At 49.4% G+C, this 21,339-nt stretch overlaps 2 protein-coding genes across 2 annotated transcripts in view; one reads left to right on the top strand and one right to left on the bottom strand.

The window, feature by feature from the left end:
- LOC119457075 (neprilysin-1) overlaps positions 1-19,606 on the top strand; it is a 29,652-nt gene extending 10,046 nt beyond the window's left edge. Inside the window, exons 5-11 of the mRNA XM_049669886.1 lie at positions 5,487-5,594; positions 6,997-7,355; positions 13,085-13,403; positions 15,016-15,443; positions 16,058-16,382; positions 16,695-17,048; positions 18,361-19,606. Coding sequence (XP_049525843.1) covers positions 5,487-5,594; positions 6,997-7,355; positions 13,085-13,403; positions 15,016-15,443; positions 16,058-16,382; positions 16,695-17,048; positions 18,361-18,633 — 2,166 coding nt within the window. The 3' untranslated portion in view covers positions 18,634-19,606. The remainder of the gene's footprint in view (positions 1-5,486; positions 5,595-6,996; positions 7,356-13,084; positions 13,404-15,015; positions 15,444-16,057; positions 16,383-16,694; positions 17,049-18,360) is intronic.
- Positions 1-21,339, bottom strand: part of LOC119456469 (ubiquitin-60S ribosomal protein L40) — a 578,246-nt gene that overhangs the window by 505,249 nt on the left and 51,658 nt on the right. The gene's annotated exons all lie outside the window — the stretch shown is intronic.

Below are 21,339 nucleotides of genomic sequence, written 5' to 3'. Positions count from 1 at the left end.
GTACCGAAGAGTAAACAAAGGTATCGAGACTACGCGGCGCACATGCCACATCGCGTGTAGAGTTGCTGTATATGCTCCGGAGCATATACAGTAACTCCAATGGCGTGACTCCTCGCGCGCTAGGACGTCTGTATAGGACATGTTTCCGCATCAACTAGCAAGTGGTGGTGTGGCGCAGAGGTAGAGTAGCTGACTCCCGCGCAGGTTCCATGCTGGCGGAAACTGGGTGTTTTTTTTTTTTTTTCTCATTCGGGGCGATAGCTGCGACGGACATGGGCGGTGGCGGCGGCTAACAACATCGCCAACTGAAACGGCTATTAGATTAAGGCCATAACAGCTTACGCTGTAAAATATCTGGTGACACACACGCGCGTGCGCACACTGTCGTCCCCACTGTTATCATTTCTCACATAGTGCTACTGAATATGGGGAATGGGGCGTATAATTTCAACAGCGGAGCTGTGTAAGCTCTTGGTTAGGCCGCGTAGTGCGAACAGAAAACTGCGCCTGGCGATGACGCCACCTCACGTTGTCTAGCAACGCCTCGCACAGCTGGTGCGAGGCGTTGCTAGGCGGCACACATGACGTCATCGCTCGGCGAGGTTACCACCCTCTCCCAGGTTACCCTCGCCGCAGAGCGAGCCGCGGCCGACGTGTCCGGCGTTCGTCGGCGGACCCTGGCTGCAGCCGGTGTCGAGATGCGACATGCTGTAATTCGCGCCGGCCTCGTCACCCAGAATAGAACGCATCTGTGTCTCGTCGAGCAAGATGGGCTGGTAGATAGCCGTGATTATGGAAGGCGCGAAAACCGACCCCTCTATAGTCCAACGTGTGCGCCGCGCCGCCTAGACGCATGCGCATTTTGTACGAAACTAGGAGTTTCAGGATGATACGAAACCACGAACTCGCGGCACGTGCCGCCATTCACCAGTATCCATCAGCACATCTTGCTCGACGAGACGCGGATGCGGTCCATTCCGGGTGACGAGGCCGGCGCGAAATGCAGCATGTCGCTTCCTGAGCTGGGGCACGCCGACGAACGCCGGATACGTCGGCCACGCCTCGCGCCGGATTATAGAGTACTGCGCTTTCGCTGTGGTGGCGTTCCCGTGCCGAGCGCGCTCGCGCGTCAACGCTACGTTGGACTATAAAGTTGCCTTTAGAAGACTGCACGCCAACACCGAGTATCGTCCCGATACTCGGGGTTGGCTAAGTTTGGCCAAGAACCAGCCAAGCCAAACCAAGTTAAGCAAAGGAAAGCAAAGACAAAGCCAAGAACCAGCCAAGCCAAACCAAGTTAAGCAAAGGAAAGCAAAGACAAAGCTAAGAACCAGCCAAGCCACACCAAGTGAAGCAAAGGAAAGCAAAGTTAAAGCTAGGGAAGGGCCACCAGCTTCGCTGTTTGCCCAGTCTTCGCACCACTTAGTGTGAAGCTGCCCCTAATATTTTTTAATGATGTTTCGTCTGCATAGATGCATGAAGGATAGCACGAACACTGTGTGCAGATAATTCGATCATCATAGGTGAAAAAGTTCTAATTCACCTGGGTGATTTCATCTATACTGTTAAGAAAGTGTCCATGTGTTCTAATATCGCCAATCAGAACGAATTCTTTTTCGGGAACGCAAATACCGGTTTCCATTTTAGCACATTATCTTGTCTTTTTGCACTATTCTCCAAATATCCTCGTCATTCTCATTGGCTTCTCTTATCCCCGTCTTTACTTTGTTTTTAATCCCCCATAAATAACAAAGGAGCTTCTACGCAAGACAGTAGGGAAGAAAACCCGTTGTATGATCATAGGCTGAAGGGGCCGTAGCCCTTAGTCCCACCTCTGACAGTATACGGCCACGGCCGCTAGATGAAAAAAAAAAAAAAAAAAAAAGGTGTGATACGGCCTTCACGAAGCCGCTTTGGTGGAGCAAATGATGGCTGAAGTTTGCTTGTTAGTGCTCTACTAGAGCAGAAAACGTAGTGAGTTGAGTAAAAGTACAGACCGGCGAAGGACAAATGACACATCTGGCGCTATGCGGCTACACATGGTACATAGACTGCCATTGTTATTGACAATTTAAGTATTTCTAGTGGCTTCTTCCTTTGTCCTTATCTGCAGAGAGCTACGTTTTCTGCAGCGGCAGATCATGTGTTCATGCATTCTGCCACGCTACTCATTCCATATAAATGCCATGTAGATGTAATGCGTAGCGTTCAGTGTATGCAACGTGTGCTGCGAATGTCCTCCTCTAACGTTACGCTGCATTCCGATGCGAGTTTATTTTTTAATGATTTTCAAATACTGTTGGCCGTCTTGGCCGTAACAGGTGGGTACAGCAAGTTTGCTCATAACGTAAAAAAATGTCGCAGTTTCACCCGGAAGACGAAGCATCAATTGCGATAGCAAATCAGTAGAGAGCTATACGGAGTAAGGATAGTAGTTTTATCAGCTGTATAAACTTGGACATGTAGCAGCACCAGCAACGCGCAGCACTGTTGTCGACGCCGTCGCCGTTTTGCCTGCGTTCGCACCGAACGCGCGCGGCGTTGGTAACTGTTGCCGGTGCCTCTGGTGGCGGCTCCGAGGTTTTCGACGAGATCAGAACGGGACACTCGTCGAGCAGCGTCGGAAGTCTTTACAACCTTCTCACCTCACAACGTTTTTACATAAGTGCGCATTTGGTGCGGCAGCTAGACGTCGCCTACCCTCCCTCCCTCCCTCCCGTACCCCCACGGCCTTTCGCGCGACGGAAGAAGTCGCGTTTGCTCTCCGCCGTGTGTTCGCTCCCCGTAAAAGCGCGCGTCCCTCGCACGCTTTCACTCGCACATACAGTATAAGGCACGCGGCGGTGGTTTTATCGCCGTTGTACTTCATACGGAACCTCACGGCGACGCCGAAGGCAGAAATCCGCTTGGAGTGTCCATATAATTGCTAGCGCAATAAAATGTAAACACCTTAAAAACGTAAATAGGACATGAAGCAATGAATGTTGGAAATACAATGTAATAACCACCAAAACAAATAACGAAATACAAATACAATACTTTGGCTAAGAAATACATGTTTGTAACATTGTGACAGTGATATCGCAAGCAGTATAAAAGACTACAGTATGTATTTCAGAACAGTGTAACATCGTTTGCACGGCACCACTAAGATTCAATTTCATAAAACGTTTTAACGCGTTCCTCAAAGCCTTCAGCACTACTTAACTACAAAACAGACGCCGGCAAACTGTTCCATTCCTTAATCGTTCGCGGGAAAAATGAATAAGCGTACATGTCCAGATATGCTTTTGGAATTGAGAACATGCAATGATTACTTGACCTGACGTCTCTAGCCTGCCTGGAAGCAATATAGGGTGTGGTTTCAATATTGAAGTGGCCTTTTGATAATAAAAAAAAAAAGAAATTTAGGTCTAGCCAACTTCCGCCGTTGAGCCAGAGGAGGCAAAGCAAGGTACCGAAGCATTTCAGAAACAGAGTCAGTACGATAATACCGGGAAAGAATGAACCTTGCGGATTTTCTCTGTATCTTCTCAGTGCGGTTTAATAATCCTGATTGAAACGGGTCCCATATGACACTGCCATTTTCTAACGTCGGTCTAACGTAAGTTAATAAAGCCGGCAGATCCCACGCTCTGTGGGAATCGGGGAGCCTACCAAGTTAACGAAACGACCATAGGAGCGCCGAGGCGTAGGCGGCTGTTTCATGAACTGCATGACATGCGTTATAGGTCATGACATGCGTGATAGGTCGGGACAGGTCGTCATGAGCTATCATTTATGTCCGAACCCATTTCAGTGGCTTGTGAGTGTTAAACTTTTTTCGCTGATTCATTGTCATTTTTGCTGAGTCATGCTCATGACTTACGTCTACCATCATCCTTTAGTGTTTACTTCACTTAGTGCCCAGGTCCGAACCCATTCCCGTGGTTTTTCAGTGTTAGTCATTTTTGCTGACTCATGTCATTTTGGCTAAGTCATGCTCATAACTATGACTTCTCCCATCATTCTTTAGTGTTTCCTTCACTATGTACCCACGTCCGACCCAATTTCAGTGGTTTTTGAGTGTTAATATTTTTGCGCTGAGTCATTGTCATTTTTGCTGAGTCATGCTCATGACTATGACTTCCACCATCATCCTCTTGTGTTTCCTTCACTTAGTGCCCAAGTCCGCGCCCATTCTAGCTGCATACCAAGTTAACGAAACGACCATGAGACCACCAAGACGTAGGCGGCTGTTTCATAACCTACATGACACACATGTCGTGATATTCATGTCATGACCTATCATTTATTTCGTCATACATTCTTGTCATACTATGCCAATTTTGGTACATACCAAATTAACGAAACGACCATGAGACCACCAAGACCTACGTCTTGGTGCTCTCATGGCCGTTTCGTTAATTTTCGACTGTTTCATGACCTACATGACACACACGTCATTAAATTTATGTCATGACCTATCATTCATGTTCGCCATACACTCTTGTCATACTATGCCAATTTTGGTAGCTACCAAGATAACGAAACAACCATAAGAGCACCAAGACATAGGCGGCTAGATAGATAGATAGATAGATAGATAGATAGATAGATAGATAGATAGATAGATAGATAGATAGATAGATAGATAGATAGATAGATAGATAGATAGATAGATAGATAGGTCCGCCCCTAGGTTTGTGAGTGGTGGTGCTGGCTAACACTCCCAAGGTTAGTTCTAGTTGTAAAACATAAATACCCCAGAAAGTGGATGGGAAAACGGCTCCGTGGTAGCTCAATTGTGAGAGCATCGCACGCGTAATGCGAAGACGTGGATTCGTTCCCCACCTGCGGACAGTTGTTTTTTCATCTGTTTTCATATCCATTAATTTATCATTTTTAATTCAATTAGTAAGTACAAGTAATTCCCCTATGTTGTCCTTGGTGTCATTGCTGGCTTAATTCTTATGATTATATATATATATATATAAATTGCATGAGACGGTCCCGTAGACATTCATAGTATGTCATCTGGATTTGTGGGGTATCCACTCGACGTCGTAACGTCCGGACTCGGATGTCCCACGAACGTTTCTCGAATATATGTGGCCCATTGGGTTCGGCGGCACGGCGTTAAGGCGAGACTGCATCTACAATCACCGCAAGCTTGCGGAATTCAGCGGTGTTCTTTATAAAAGAAGGCTTCAGTGATCAGACTTAATGCTTTTGGGAGTGTAGGATAACGTTTAGAGTAACATCCCAGTGTTCTGTTCAAATACCTCAAAGTGTTTTATACGAGACGTAGGATTTGCTGTGGAAACTGCAAAATTTATATATACTGTTAACATTATTTTATCTATGAGAACATGCAGTGGGTATCGAGCGACCGCGCGTATATGGCATGCCACCCAGATGTAGATGAAATCGTGCCCGCTGGTCTTGCGGTATACGTACGGCGGCAGTTATGCGTGATTCAGCATGATGCATTCATTTTCGTCCAGCTCTTTTCGAATTTCATGAGCAAGATCATGGACTCGGACGGTAATGCCAAGGTGAACGTCGTGACCACGCCAAGACGTACCTTCCAAAGGAAGCCGCAGTTACGCCAGGTGAGCGCTCAGTACTTGGTATGTTTATATTGTACCTCGAAGAAAAATAATTACAAACACGAGGTGATTCTAGACTCTCGAACATTTATATTTACTGGCATTGAGTGCCCCAATAAAGCACGACAACATGAACATATGTATTCTGATGGTACTTGTTATTTTAAACCTCGATCTCTGAAATATCTTCATGTATTTGTTCATACGTAAACTAGTGTTCTGCTGCCTTAGGCATGCCAAATATGTTTTCGTATGTGACTAAATGGACGCTAAGGACTAGATCCTCCCCTCAAAACCTTCACTGCACAGCGAGCTTAGAAGATCGATGTTTAATAACTCCACTACGTTACTGCACGTGCGGGAATGAAATCCCGAGAAAACAGAGTGATAAGTTATACCGCTGTTGTCGAACCTGTCCACAAAAAGGTCCTGAATATGCGAAAGAATAAAATGAAACGTGTGATGTCAACATGACCAGATATTAGAAAGCGTAGGAACAGTGCAAGAAACGAGGGCAGGTGCAAGACAATCACTAACTATATAACAGCGGTCTTTTTTTTTTATTACGTCGTGAAATAAATGTGGAAGATCGCGTGTCATTTGGCAAACCAGATGTTATGGAACTCCTTTAGTGCTCGACGCAATAAACACAGACAGCTGTCAGTCAGCTCGCATGCAATGCCTTGTCTCCGTCCTCATTACTTGCGCTCACGCTTTGTAATCTTGAACCGATTAGCCCAACGTCGCACACGTTTGCATGGCGTCATAAGCATTACAGTTTGGGTGCAATATTCAAGGAGAATGATTTCGTCTGCATTTTCTTAGCTACGGAGTAAAAATCATTTTCCCCTTAAAAAAAAAAAAAAAAAGCAGATGGGGCTTTGGAAGGGTAACCTATATATCCAGTATAGAGTGACTGAATGTTGTACCTTATTGTTCCTTTATTTGTTCACTTGCAATGTCTGTCCTTGCTGACCTAAGCCGATGACGTTGGATAGTTTTAGTATAGCGTTTCGGTTGTTAACATGGACACATAAGCATTCCGCATGCGCATGACAAATGAATGACCAACGGGAAATGCTGTGGTGACATCTGGTACATACAAATCGGAGTACTTTCACGGTGACGGCGGCGTCTTTTCTTAGCCCTGGCATTCCGGCTGATAACAATAATGACGACAAAACATCGCCAATACATTGTCCTCAAAGAGACACGAGACTAACAGAAAGCTGATTTTACCATTCATATTTTGCTGTCGCGTCGATTAAATAACGAGGCTGAATTTGGATCCAGGTGGGAGGCCTGGACAACGCCACGTTGTTACGCTAGCTAAATAAGCCACGCAAAGTCCAGAATGCTAAAGTAACCGGCATGCGCACGTTGGTCCCACTATCCCTGCTTGCAGCGCAGGAACTTGGATGCCATGCGCCTCCGGCAGCTGCTGGATCGGTCTTCTCTGACGCCTCTGTCGCTGCAGTCGCCGCAGCAGTCGACTGCGTTCGGAGTGTTCAGACGGAACAACAAGGGTGGCTGCCTGTTCTTCGGGGCTCTGTTCGCTGCCGTGGCCATCACCGTCGTGGTGCTGCAACTCAGCGGCCGAGGCGGCCTCGACGTGTGCCGCAGCGAGGTGTGCCACCATTACAGCAAGCTGCTCGCCGACAGCCTAGACACCAAGGCGGACCCGTGCCACGACTTCCATCGCTACGTGTGCGCCGGCTGGGAAGGCAAACATCACCAGTCGGTCATGAGCGCCGTCTACCAACGGTGAGCGGGTTCAGATGAGCCGATAACAGGGGTGTGCAAGTGGATCGACTCGCGCGCGGCCCGCAAGTTCAGGCAGCGGCAAAAATTGTGAACAAGTACGGCCAAACTGACAACAGTGGCTATAGCACAGGTCTTAATAACGGTTGCGTGTTTTTTAGTGCGTTAGCATCCTTTGGGTACCTGACGCACTTATCGGGGACTAACTATCTATGTTTGTTTGTATCTAATCGTTTTCCCGCCAACCTGGGTCACTGGGCAGATCGAGCTGGAATGGGTATAGTGCGTGGGTCAGCTGTGCTGAGGTAACGTAGTTCCAAGACAACCATGTCACTAACTTGTGTCAGTGAGTATGTGGCAATTTGTACATACGTGTCGCTCTTTAACGAACATCTTTCACCGCGGCAGGGGTCACGATAGACGCGGGACTGGGTAGGTCCCGCTGTTCGATGAAACGCTTTGACGCCGAAATGGAGCACTGGGCAGTCGGTCTGGCCTGGGAGAACAGGTCTCGAACAGGCTCAGGAGTTTGTCGACAAACACAACTTTGAGAAGAACGCCATTATCGCCGTCATTAACGTGCAGTCGCTCGGTGCGTTCGTCCAGCACCTCGAGGGAGACTCGGTCATTTCTGGGTCGCTGTCGGGAACATGGGGCGACAAACCAGCATCGATCAGCGGGTTTGAACTCGTCGGGCACAGCAAGCGCCTCAGGTGAAGGTGCGCCGGCGTCGCCCTATACAAGGACGTCCTCATTCGCCAGTTCACTATCGAACCGGCCGCGCTACATATATCGCCCCACGTCGATGATACGCTAGTCCACAACACTGTCGGAGACATCTGCACGGGTCACGTATACCGTGCAACGGCCAAAACATCGCCGTCGCCGCCGTCTTCGTCAGTCCCGGGGCCACGAAGGAGATTGCGCAGCGATTCATTTCAATGCACCTAATAGCTTACACCAAGCCTGCCTTGATACCTTAATGTTACAACAACGTTCGCGAACGAGACATGCCGTTTGCCATCTGCGGGGACTTCAAGATCGAACTATCCAAGCCTCAAAACGCGTGGTTTTCGCAGTACATGAGGGAGGCGTTCGGCGCCAAGCCTGCCTCCCTCGACATGGTACCCAGGGCATAGGTCGGCGCACTCACTCATGAGTACACTCACTCACACTCACTCACACTCATTTCAAAGGCGTGAGTGCGAGTGCGAGTGAGTGCCAGTGAGTGTGAGTGGAGGTGAGTGCGAGTGCGAGTGAGTGCCAGTGAGTGTGAGTGCAGGTGAGTGCGAGTGCGAGTGAGTGCCAGTGAGTGTGAGTGCAGGTGAGTGCGAGTGCGAGTGAGTGCCAGTGAGTGTGACTGGAGGTGAGTGCGAGTGAGTGCCAGTGAGTGTGAGTGAGTGCGAGTGCGAGTGAGTGCCAGTGAGTGTGAGTGCAGGTGAGTGCGAGTGCGAGTGAGTGCCAGTGAGTGTGACTGGAGGTGAGTGCGAGTGAGTGCCTGTGAGTGTGAGTGAGTGCGAGTGAGTGCCAGTGAGTGTGAGTGCAGGTGAGTGCGAGTGCGAGTGAGTGCCAGTGAGTGTGAGTGGAGGTGAGTGCGAGTGAGTGCCAGTGAGTGTGAGTGAGTGCGAGTGAGTGCCAGTGAGTGTGAGTGCAGGTGAGTGCGAGTGCGAGTGAGTGCCAGTGAGTGTGAGTGGAGGTGAGTGCGAGTGCGAGTGAGTGCCAGTGAGTGTGAGTGCAGGTGAGTGCGAGTGCGAGTGAGTGCCAGTGAGTGTGAGTGCGAGTGAGTGCCGGTGAGTGTGACTGGAGGTGAGTGCGAGTGAGTGCCAGTGAGTGTGAGTGAGTGCGAGTGCGAGTGAGTGCCAGTGAGTGTGAGTGCAGGTGAGTGCGAGTGCGAGTGAGTGCCAGTGAGTGTGACTGGAGGTGAGTGCGAGTGAGTGCCAGTGAGTGTGAGTGAGTGCGAGTGCGAGTGAGTGCCAGTGAGTGTGAGTGCAGGTGAGTGCGAGTGCAGGTGAGTGCGAGTGCGAGTGAGTGCCAGTGAGTGTGACTGGAGGTGAGTGCGAGTGAGTGCCAGTGAGTGCCAGTGAGTGCCAGTGAGTGTGAGTGAGTGCGAGTGCGAGTGAGTGCCAGTGAGTGTGAGTGCAGGTGAGTGCGAGTGCGAGTGAGTGCCAGTGAGTGTGAGTGGAGGTGAGTGCGAGTGCGAGTGAGTGCCAGTGAGTGTGAGTGCAGGTGAGTGCGAGTGCGAGTGAGTGCCAGTGAGTGTGAGTGCAGGTGAGTGCGAGTGCGAGTGAGTGCCAGTGAGTGTGAGTGCAGGTGAGTGCGAGTGCGAGTGAGTGCCAGTGAGTGTGAGTGCAGGTGAGTGCGAGTGCGAGTGAGTGCCAGTGAGTGTGAGTGCAGGTGAGTGCGAGTGAGTGCCATTGAGTGTCAGTGCCGGTGAGTGCGAGTGCCACTGAGTGTGAGTGCGAGTGAGTGCGAGTGCGAGTGAGTGCCAGTGAGTGTGAGTGGGGGTGAGTGCGAGTGCGAGTGAGTGCCAGTGAGTGTGACTGGAGGTGAGTGCGAGTGAGTGCCAGTGAGTGTGAGTGAGTGCGAGTGCGAGTGAGTGCGAGTGCGAGTGAGTGCGAGTGAGTGTGAGTGGAGGTGAGTGCGAGTGCGAGTGAGTGTGGGGCCTGGCAAAAATTATGGTGAGTGAGTGTGAGTGAGTGTTCTCCCACACTGCCGACGTATGACCTGGTCCCAGGGCGAGGACCGGTGGCGTGCTCGACCGCAACTTTGCCCGTGGAATCAGGCACTTTAGAACTCACACGTATGCATCATACATCTCTATGCACCGCCCTCTGCTAGTCGCTGCCAACGACAAACGAGAAGGCGATGCACTGCTGTCTACTAGCGCTTCCGAACCAATGGATATTTCGTCCTAAACTGTGCAAGTTTATAGAACATACATTTCGTCTGTATATATTCAAATGCACATTATTGTATTTAAGAATGTCTATAGAAAGCAACTGAACCGCATAAGCGAACGTTCTGCAATTCAATATATCACACTGCTCTGTCTCTGTCTCCTTAATTCCACGGTCACAAACCTTCGAAGGCCATGCATTTTGGAGGACACGCGCAGCCTTCGCGTCGGTGGCGATGAATAACGCCGAGTGTTCTTGGTGAAGCGCGAGAGCGGAGTCCTGCTGCTGAACGCGTGTTGCAGCTTGAGAGAGAGAATAAACTTTTATTCACAAAGGCAAGGTAATTCTTCCTCGTTGGGTGGGGCCCTCAGTCCAGGGCTCCATTGCCTTGCACGACCCTGCGAGCCCGCTGGACCAGCTGTTGCTGTACCTGCCGGCCTAAGCTGAGCAGTGCAGACTCCCAAGAGGAAAAGGTGGGGTTGGGGATAGCAGGAACGCCCCGTGGACTAGAGCATTCCCACGTGGAATGATAGACTGTTGGTTCGGATCCACAGTATAGGGCAGTAGGAAGGGTATAGAGTGGGATGAAAGAGATGCAGCATATAGAGGCAAGGGAATGAATTAGTCTGCAGTTGCCGCCAAGCGACGGCATCTGCTCTGTTAAGTGAAGGATGGGGAGGAGGATACGTATAACGTCTCTGTCGGTAGTACTCCAGCATTGCTGTAGCGTTGGGCCAAGGAATCCACCATGCCCATTGAGGAGTATATCCGGTTGTAGGAAATAAGGAAACTGATTTAATTTACATTATTTACACTGGCTCCGGGTACAGAAGCCCACTCCATCAGGAGCATATTCAACATCTGAGTTCGCCTCGGGTCACGTCAACACTTTTTCCACAGCACCACCGGTCTCCGCTTTTAATCCCCCGGTCTTCCCTAGGACACTCGAATGGGGAATCTGCTGACCTTGGTGCGGCCAATTAGAGGGGTTGTCGTGTTCAACGAACTCTACTGGTGTATCCTCGCGCTCGCCTTTTGCTGTCACTGCGTGGTCTTCGGGGAAACCGAGATCGTTGTCGCTCCCATGGTAGCAATTCCTGGAAGTTGGCCTCTCGCCTCACTCCGGTTAACTCGTCATGCCCGGTGTCGGACGCGGTCGCCGTTTGGGCGACGCTGATGAAAGGCGCTGCCACGTGGTAAACGTCCAAGGTATACATACTCTGGCCCAGGTTGAGATGTAACACGCGCCTCATACATAACTCGTTTCGAGAAGCGTTTGATGGGGGGCTAGTTGGTAAGACATTTAGAAAAATTATAACTGCGCTAAAACGAGACACGAGAACGAAGTGGACAGGACGATCGCCTGTCTGTCTGTCTGTCTGTCTGTCTGTCTGTCTGTCTGTCTGTCTGTCTGTCTGTCTGTCTGTCTGTCTGTCTGTCTGTCTGTCTGTCTGTCTGTCCTGTCTGTCTGTCTGTCTGTCTGTCTGTCTGTCTGTCTGTCTGTCTGTCTGTCTGTCTGTCCGTCCGTCCGTCCGTCCGTCCGTCGTCCGTCCGTCCGTCCGTCCGTCCGTCCGTCCGTCCGTCCGTCCGTCCGTCCGTCCGTCTGTCTGTCTGTCTGTCTGTCTGTCTGTCTGTCTGTCTGTCTGTCTGTCTGTCTGTCTGTCTGTCTGTCTGTCTGTCTGTCTGTCTGTCTGTCTGTCTGTCTGTCTGTCTGTCTGTCTGTCGTCTGTCTGTCTGTCTGTCTGTCTGTCTGTCCGTCCGTCCGTCCGTCCGTCCGTCCGTCCGTCCGTCCAGGTCATGACACGCATGTCATGATATGGATGTCATGACATGCGTGTCATGTAGGCAAAATGACAATGAGCAATGACTCAGCGAAAAAAGATACACTAAAAATCACTGGAATGGGTTCGGACGTAGACACTAATTTAAGTAAACACTAAAAGATGATGGTAGAAGTCAAAGTCATGAGCATGACTCAGCAAAAATGACAATGAATCAGCGAAAAAGGTATAGCACTCAAAAACCACTGGAATGGGTTCGGCCGTAGATACTAAGGGAAGGAAACACTAAAGGATGCTAGTAGAAGTCATAGTCATGAGCATGACTAAGGCTTTCGCCCTAAGGTCTCTTAGGTGTGGCTAAAGGGACTCCTGAGGACTCATGACATGAATGTCATGACATGCGTGTCATGTATTTCATGAAAGAGCCGCCTACGTCTTGGTGCTCTCATGGTCGTTTCATTAACGTGGTAGGCTCCCTGCACACTGCTTCGCATAACATCGATTCGCACAGGACGTGGGATCTGCCGGCTTTTTTTTTCTCTCCCTTTTTCCTTTTCAGCATTTCCACTTACTACGCGAACATTTCCACAAACTACGCGAATGTGGAAACCAGAGCTTGTGGGGGCGGTCCCTGATATATATGCGCACAAGTTGAAGTGGAGCTCGAATTCGGGCAGGCCAAAATACTGCCTTCATTGTACGCTCACCAGTAGGATGCGGTGCACGACGTACAGTGGGTTCTCTCTTCCTGTCATAGAACCAAGCACCAAAAATGTCCAATAATGCTGCCGCCGTTGTGGCAGCGTGTCTTCACAGTTTCCCAATTACTTAATGCTAACGGTGGCGAGTCGACAGCAGCGAATTATGTAGTAACGCCGTGTTATGCTGGTGTATAAAAGTGGATGGTGATATATGGAGGTCTTTATACTTTCTATCTCGGCCGAAATACGGTGAAGTTATAGGCGGAAAAATGTATAAACGGCGAGTATTTTGCCTAAGTTCTTCAGCGTACTGCAGCTAACGCGTTCGCGGTCCCATTGTGTCTCTGACCAAGATTCATCGAGAGTGTCGGCGACAAGGCGGACAGGACTCGGGTGCCTCCGATGGGTCAGACAGCCGTGCAGAAGGCGGTGAAGTTCTACCAGTCGTGCAGGAGCGTCTACACGGATGGCAACAACGACCTGAAGGCGGTCCGTGCTGTTCTCGCACAGACCGGCGTTTTGTGGCCCAAGCTGAGCAACTCGTCGCAGCTCCTGCGCATGCTCCTGCGGATGACCGGGGCCTGGAACTGGGGCGCGGTCGTCGAGCTCCTCACGGACAAGCCCGGCGAGTTCACCGTGCGGCCGTCCATGACGTACCACCTGACGCTCCAAGTACTTTGCTTCTTTGTCTTCTTGGGTCAATCCCTTCACAGAAAAGTCAGCAGGATTCAGTCATTCCGTCGGCTCCGAACTCATTTGCTGCGACCACAACATTCTCCTGCTGTGAAGGCCACCATATTTGTTTTGTTTGCCCGCTTTCGCCTCACATAAGTTCGCTCACTCACTACGGGGAGCAGAACAAGAAGCCAGCAGTTATAGCGTGGTTGGTTGTGTGGAGGGGTGCGGTCGTATAAATATGTAATAGCTTAAAGTAAGACTTCGAAAAAGGAAAGTAAATAGTGTTCATTATTTAAACGATAGACCATAAGTTCCTTCATATTACACAAAAATAATTGTGGATTAGATAAATAGGCTGCAAATTTCTCCTTTCTTTTTTTCTTGCGGTGTACGCAACTTTCTCTCTATGGCATAGTTTAATGCATGTTGTGGAGTACGGAATCACGCGGAGTACGACATGTCGTAGAGTGTAACGGACTTTAGCACTCTCAGACTCACCGTGTCTAACTAGGCCGGATTTATTTGGTTGAAACCTATAGCTTTATGGAACTTTTTGTTCGCACCTGTTTGGACAGAGGCTTTTGCTGACATTTTGATGTTGTTAAAGCTGGTTCAACATTTTACTCATTTTACTGTTTCAATACACTTGATTCAGACAATCTTACTTCATCATGTTTACCTTCTTTTCTTTTGTGTTTTACTATGGCGAGAGAGAGAAACAAGTCTATGATTGGATCAAAGGCGGCCAGAGGGGCTGTCTCCAGCCCCTTTGGCCCCATACCTTAGACGGGCAGCCAGTCCTTGTAGTCTAGCGGCGTCCGTGGCCATCCGGACGACCGAGAGCTGATCCGCTGGGTCGCTGCTGAGCAGCATAGCCTCCCACTGGTCAGCAGTGGTAATGGTGAGTGTAGGGTGGGTGCCATGTTGGTGAGTGCGCGTGACCTATGGGCAGGCCAAGATAATGTGATGTAGGTCGGCAGAATGGTTACAGAGCATGCACAGCGAGGAGTAAATTTCGGGGTAGATGCGATGGTAGAGCTCAGGTTGAGCTTATGGTGAGGTTTCGTTGTGGTCAGTGTAATACGTTTCGAGAACTTGTGTAAAAAAGCCGGCAGATCCCACGCTCTGTGGGAATCGATGTTATGCGAAGCAGTGTGCGGGGAGCATACCAATTTAACGAAACGACCATGGGAACTCCGAGGCGAAGGCGGCTGTTTTTTGACATATATGACATGCGTCATAGGTCATGACATGCGTGATAGGTCGTGACAGGCCGTCAGGACTTATCATTTATGCCCGAACCCATTTCAGTGGCTTTTGAGTGTTAATCTTTTTTCGCTGAGTCAGTCATTTTTGCTGAGTCACGCTCATGACTGACTTGTACCATCATCATTTAGTGTTTCCTTCACTTAGTGCCCAGGTCCGAACACATACCAGTGGTTTTTCAGTGTATATTTCTCCGGGCAGTAAGAGAACTTTCGCAAGGATAGTTAAGTGGGAGATGATGAGTCATTCCCCGCAAGAAAGAGCCTCCAACATGCCTTTGTTTTTAGAGTGATACCGATGGTACAATACGGCTCTTCCTTCCACCACCCTCATTCTGTAGCGGAGGAGGGCCATGCTCAAAAGCGCCGACGAAGGGAAGTACCGAAAGTACTTCAACCAGATGGTGGAAGCGTTCGGGGGACCCGACGTGAGAGCAGAGCCTTTCGAAGCGCTGATCGAGCTGGAAGAGACGGTGGTGCCACGCCTGCAGCGCTTCTATGAGGCGCCCTACTGGAGCTCGCTGGACAACGCGAGCTTGGATGACGTGGCGGAAATGACGAGGCCGTCGGTGTCCCAAGCCGCCTGGGTGGAGCAGCTGCGTGCGCACTTCGGCGAATTGCCGGCCGAGAACTTTTACGTGGAGAACCGCGAGTACTTCACCGCTTTCTTCGACTTGGTGGCGGAAGTGGGCGAGTCCAAGATGGCGTACTACGTGGGCTGGGCAACCGTGCAGATCATGGCGTTGTTCTCCAACGCGGAGCTCATCAGGTGGGTTGCCATCTCTCCACACATTTTTTGTTTTGTCGGCAAGAACGTCGAGGTCGCTGTCGCCGTGTCGCCGAAGGCGCAGCAAGTTGCAAACAACTTATTTTCGGCGGTTCTGCTAAATCGAAAAACAACGTTATTAGGATTTGTGGTCAAGTTGATCAAGGTTAACAATTGTTCCTTCGTTGTGACAGGGCCACAGGCAATACGCTGCTTATTAAAAGTGTTGACCAACTTGTTCACTAGTGACAGGGTACGAAGAAAACTAAAGCACCTAATGAAAACAGCAAATCAATAGTTATTCACTGTCGTTTGGAACCATTTAAACGTTTGTTTGGCAGAAAAGCACAGCCTAATCACCGAGGAAAGTCTCGCCTTGAATTTTCTTTCATTTTTGCTTTCTGACCTAGCCTGAATAAGATGCTGTCAATCTTGCGAGAAGAGAACTTAGCTTAATGAAAAGCCTTTGGCAGATGCAAGTCCATTGGTTTGAGTGTTGACGCGGGACAGGAGAGGTCCTTCTCTCTCTCTCCTTCTCACGCTTTTCTTGTGCAAGCTGTAGCAGGTATGTCTACACGTTCTCAAATTTTGCTCATGTCCCTCGGCGCACAATGCAGCTACTACTACCTGAGCATGTCCGACGCTGAGAGTGGGCACGCGCTCTTCTGCACGGGCTTGGCTCACAGCTACATGGGCGTCGCTTTCTATGCGGGCTACGTCAGGGACGAGATCGGTTGGAATGATATGCAAGGCGTCATAGACATTGTGCGTTCCATCCGCTACTCGTACAGCGAAGGCCTGCACCTTGCGTCATCTCCGTTCGGCAGCCTCATCTCGAGCGTGCCGTGGCTGAGTGGCAGTGCTCGGGACCAGCAGGATGAGTTAACCATGGGTGTTGTGGCGAGCGCCCAGTCTGACGACACTCTGAACAGCATGTACCAGGTATGCAGCCTTTTGCGATTGCATACGAGCAGGGTCCAAGCCATGAATGGAGGAAAGCTGGAGAGCGGCCCCAACGATTCTAGACGTGTTGAGGAAGGCGTAAGTTGCGCGTCATTTCTTAGTCTCGGTCGGAAAACGCGTGGGAAGGGACGCTCAGTTTTACGCTGGTGGTGGCTGCTGTTCGAGGTATAAGAAGAAAGTGAGCGCTGGCGTGTCGCGCGGTTCGCATCGCCCTAAAGGTAGTCTGATGCCTGACGCAGTGTCCGCATATTCGTCCACCCAACAGTGGGAACTGTGTGCTTACTTTTACAGGAGTTTCCAAGCATGACGGACAGCGTGCTGGACAACATCGTCAGCGCCACCGCTGCGCGCCGTCGCACGCTGGTGAACACACGGATGGAGCGCTTCTCGGCCAACCAGAGCCACCGCGTGCTGCACCTTCGGAGCGACCAGTTCGAGTTCCTGCCAACGGCGTTCGAGGTGCCGCTGTTCCACGCCGGCGCCCCGGCGGCCGCAAACTACGGCGCTTTAGGAAGCGAGATCGCCAATGCCTTCTCGGCACTCCTCTACCAGGCGCTCCGGCGCTCCGACAATGAAACCTGGTCAGCGTTCGCGGAAAGGGCCTCTTGTATGTCCGACGCAGCTTCGCCGACCGACGGCTCCGGCGTAAGCCTGGATTCTAATGGCTCGTATAGCACGCTGGCAGTAGGGCCAGCGCACATCTAACGCGCATCTAACACCCTGGGCCAACTAAAATTTCTCTATTAAAAATTATATCCAAGGCACATTTTGGAATCTATGTGAAGCAAAGCTATAGCGAAACGGTTAATTAAATGCTATAAATTTGCCTATTTCATCCCCGTGTCTTTGGCGTAATTGAAACTGTCGCGAGCGCATGTGCTCTCGCGCACCCGTGCTATATACGCAATGTTAAATCTGTAATATTGGCTTTTATTTCTTAACTTGTTGTTATTTATTTCAAATGTCCGCCCGCTTCGGCCTATCCCCCGTTGTGGGCATGGACGAAAGCATAGAAGTCATCATCATAACACGCGTTCATAATCTCAAATAGCTAGTTGGCGTTAGTACGGTTGATCTAGACGTGCGATTGTGGCCCAATGGTGAGAGCATCGGGCTGCTCTGCTGGTCGGACCGAGTTTCGATCCCAGCATCGGGCATGTAGTTCTATGTTATTTTTTGTCAAAGCTATCCGCTATCCGACAGAACGGCTGCAGCAGCAGCACCCTGCTAGCAGCCTCAGTCAGGAAAGCTCGCAGGGTTCGCAAAGAAATCTTCGTCTTAATAGGGAGATTTACAATATGCGTCTACAGAGCTTACGGTGCCCCAACAAGCGACCGCTTTGCGTTCGCGGTCTGCCCCGACGGGAAGCTAGGTGCGCCCTTCCTGCTCGCGGAAGGAAAATAAAACGTAGGAAAAAAAAATGGAATGCGTAATATTTTACTGGATGAAAATTATGCCCGATTGTCATTGAGGAGGCGCTGACGCGTTTTTGAGATATTCGCGGCGATGTTGAGACGACGCAAAGCAGGTTTGGGGTTACAATCTTTACCAAGAGTTTTGAAAAAGTCCCGTTCACAAATTAAAGGTGCATTTCATAGCACTGTACGGCGCAACAGTGTTGTCCACGTTAGGTGTTATATTAGGCGAAGTTTACAGAATTGTGATTTCTTTTTTTATTGCCTAATTAACTTTTTGCTTTAGTTATTGAAATTTTGCAGTTTTCAGAAATCCCGCCCCCCCCCCCCAAAAAAAAAAAAAAAAAAAACTAAAAAAAAACATTTCGTTCAGTTACTATACATTTTAGCTTTTCCCTTTAAGTGCAACGAAGCTAATCAAAATTGGTGGATCGATTAACGAGAAAGACGATTTCTCTGTCCACATGTATTTACAAAGGAGCTCCCGAGCTAAAGCTTCCTCTCGATTCGGAACCGCTTACGCATCGTGGTCTCTGTCGCAGGTCCTTCAGAGAGCCGTTTCCGTGCGCGTGCTGCACAAAGCATTCACGCACGCCTTAAATCGGGCGGCGTTGCAGCCGCGCCTGGAAGATCTACAGCACCTGAGCGACGTGCAGCTTCTGTTCGTCGTATGGTGCTACTCGCAGTGCGGCCGGCTCGGAGCGCGACGCCTGTGTAACGAGCCGGTGGCTGTGTTCCGAGCCTTCGGAGAAGCCTTCTCGTGTTCCACTGGGAGCCCCATGAACTCGAGAGGGGACTGCACTTTCCTCGAGTGACAGCGACCATTATCTGCTTCTGTCGCCTCCTCCTTCGCGAGCTTACCCCGATATTACGCCTCTTCTCTTTGAAACATATACGTGTGCACGCTATAGAACAAAATAACTGATGGCAAATTCGCTTTCCGGGAGTAACCGCTTGTCACATATGCAGTTATTTTGTTTGGAGTTCCTAATTGTACTCCTCACTCGAGTATTTTCGCCTTTGGAGCACTATCCGCTCTGCCGATGTCGAAGCGAAGTAGGCAAACGGCGTCTGAGTGTATGCGACTCGAAAACGGCGTCGGTTATCGGACTAGTGAAGTCTGAAAAAAAAAAGTTGCAAATACTTGTTGCGCTTTTAGTGAGTAAAACTTCAAGTGGGCAACGTTAATGAATCATTATTAGCTTATGAGAAGCGATAGAATTATGTCTATTGTTGCTATTACTTTCTCGTTTTTTTTTTCTCTTGAGCGCTGACGCTTTGCAGCAACGCACAGAGAAGATGGTTCATTTCTGAAGTGTGACTGAAGTGGACCGTTATCGCATTGACTGTCGTCGTCGTTTGAATTTCTAGACCTTTGTAGCCGACGCTTCACGCTGCGGGGTACGTGCGTAGTTCGCTCTCGCAGAGCTTCAGCCTTTGCCTTACGCGAGAGAATGTTATTAGTGTTAGCGTTTACGTATCCTGTCATCTGCGGTTCCCACTGCGCACCTTAGTTGTTAATTGATATTCTAAGCCCCATGCACAGCTGTACGGAATAAATTCACTTGTACTGGTACCGTTAAACCGTATCACGTGTGCCGACTCGTGTGCCAGCTGTAATCTTTTGGTTCCTTACTCGCATTTTCTTTTATTGACTGAAACTATATACGGGACAATATTTTTATTTCGGTATGTTGGTAGCGTCAATACTGCTCAGTGCCGTCTTCGAGCAGCAGGCCGAAACCTGATGTCTAAAATGGACGCTATCCAGATCGTGTACCACACATTATAGAACCTGCATGAAGGCGCTTTCAACTTGCGGGACAGTAAAAAATTGGGGCCGAGCAGCGATTCGTCCCACTGGCACTTGCGCGCAGCACACCGCGTCGCGGCATCCTGGTTTCGAAAGCAGGTTGAGAACGCCACGAAAGCACTTGCCTTTGTTCTTACAGGAGACATGACTGCCGTTTCATTAAAACATCAGAACTTGGAAACGTTGCCTTAATGCTCCGAGCAAACTACATATCAACTGCCTGTTGTAGCGCAATTGTGGGAAGAGAAGGACTACGTGGCAGCAGAACAGGTATTCGTTAAGGTCTGAAAACCCACTAGTCCTCACAAGGCTACCAGCCAAGCCGACCTTTCCATAGCTCACGCCCTCGGGCTTAGCTCTTGTTGATGATAGCGTGTCGGCGGTGACGATGACAGTGGACACTTCGCTGCTAGTGTGCCGTGCGCTGTTTCGTCAGGTGAGAGGAATAACGTGGCTGGATTCGCAAGTCAGAGTCGTGACCGATTTTCCGTAAACCGTGCCCTTTTCCCATGTACCAAAATAGCCGAATCGGCACAGGAAAACTTAATTTCAGAAGCTCTGCGAACAGGACCGTCCAGTTACGACGAATATCGCAGCTGAAACGCGGGGAGCGCATCTAAGGCATGCTGTCAGAATAATTGCCACCGCATCGCCAGAAAATTAAGAGACAACGATCAAAGTTAAGTGCTACTGTTCCTGCCCAAAGTGCTTCCATTACGTCGCGTTCCACATCTGAGGCGAGACCGCCGTTTTCTCTATGACGTCTTACCTGGGCCGCGATTTTGTAGCGATTCTTTCTCCAATGATATTCCTTTTCGCACTTTTCGCGCTTTGTCAGTGGTCAGGGCGACGTCCCGCCCACGTTATCAAAGTGACCAGCCGGCCGTGAACGGTTGATAAGAGTGGCATATAATCGAGCGGAAGGCATCGCTACAAAATTGCGGCCCTGGCTTCAAGTACACTTCCCGATTTATCAGATTCGTATAAGTTCAATCAACTGACGGTGGCACTTAAACTCATTTTAGTCTATTTATAGGAAGTACACTGTAACCTGAGCTAACTCGTGCGAAGTTTATCATTTACAAAAAAAAAAAAAATCAGTTTGCATCAAATAATTATCTCTGGCTACTTCTTGTTTGTGTTCGCCTATTGAAACTTTTTTTTAGTCTCAGGGAGGTAGGCAATAAAGCTAAAGGTAAGACGGTATTTATACAAGACGCAAGCGGGGCGTTCTTCCCACATAACCTGTACCAAAGCAGCAAGCAGTAAATATTCAATTTTGAGGGGAATGTGACCTATTGCTTTTTTCGTATTTCGTTCGACTGGAATGACGAAAATGTGGCTACAAGCCATTTTTGCGTTACTGTGACCGTAGTACAGGCAAAGATACTTGATGGAAACTATTCGTTAATTAGCTGGGTAGCCAAGATTGAGATGAATGCTTGTCTGCGTAGTGCTGTCAAACTTTCAAATATTTCTAACAAACCTTAATCATGTTCTGCATCCTAAACGATCAAGTAGTTCTGATTAATGTTGTATATCATTTGGGCATATGTGGGTCTCTGTAATAGATTTTGCTAACAGCAGGTGGAGATCTGCCTAGTTTCCCGCGTGGGAATCGGAATTTGTTTGAAAGCTTCTAACATGTTCAAAGTTTAGAGTACTGTTCATAGTTCAACGATCTTATATTTATAATCAACAATAGTAA

Source organism: Dermacentor silvarum, chromosome 6 (assembly GCF_013339745.2).
Source record: "Dermacentor silvarum isolate Dsil-2018 chromosome 6, BIME_Dsil_1.4, whole genome shotgun sequence".
NCBI lineage: Eukaryota > Metazoa > Arthropoda > Arachnida > Ixodida > Ixodidae > Dermacentor > Dermacentor silvarum.
This window is presented reverse-complemented; position numbering and strand designations above follow the sequence as displayed.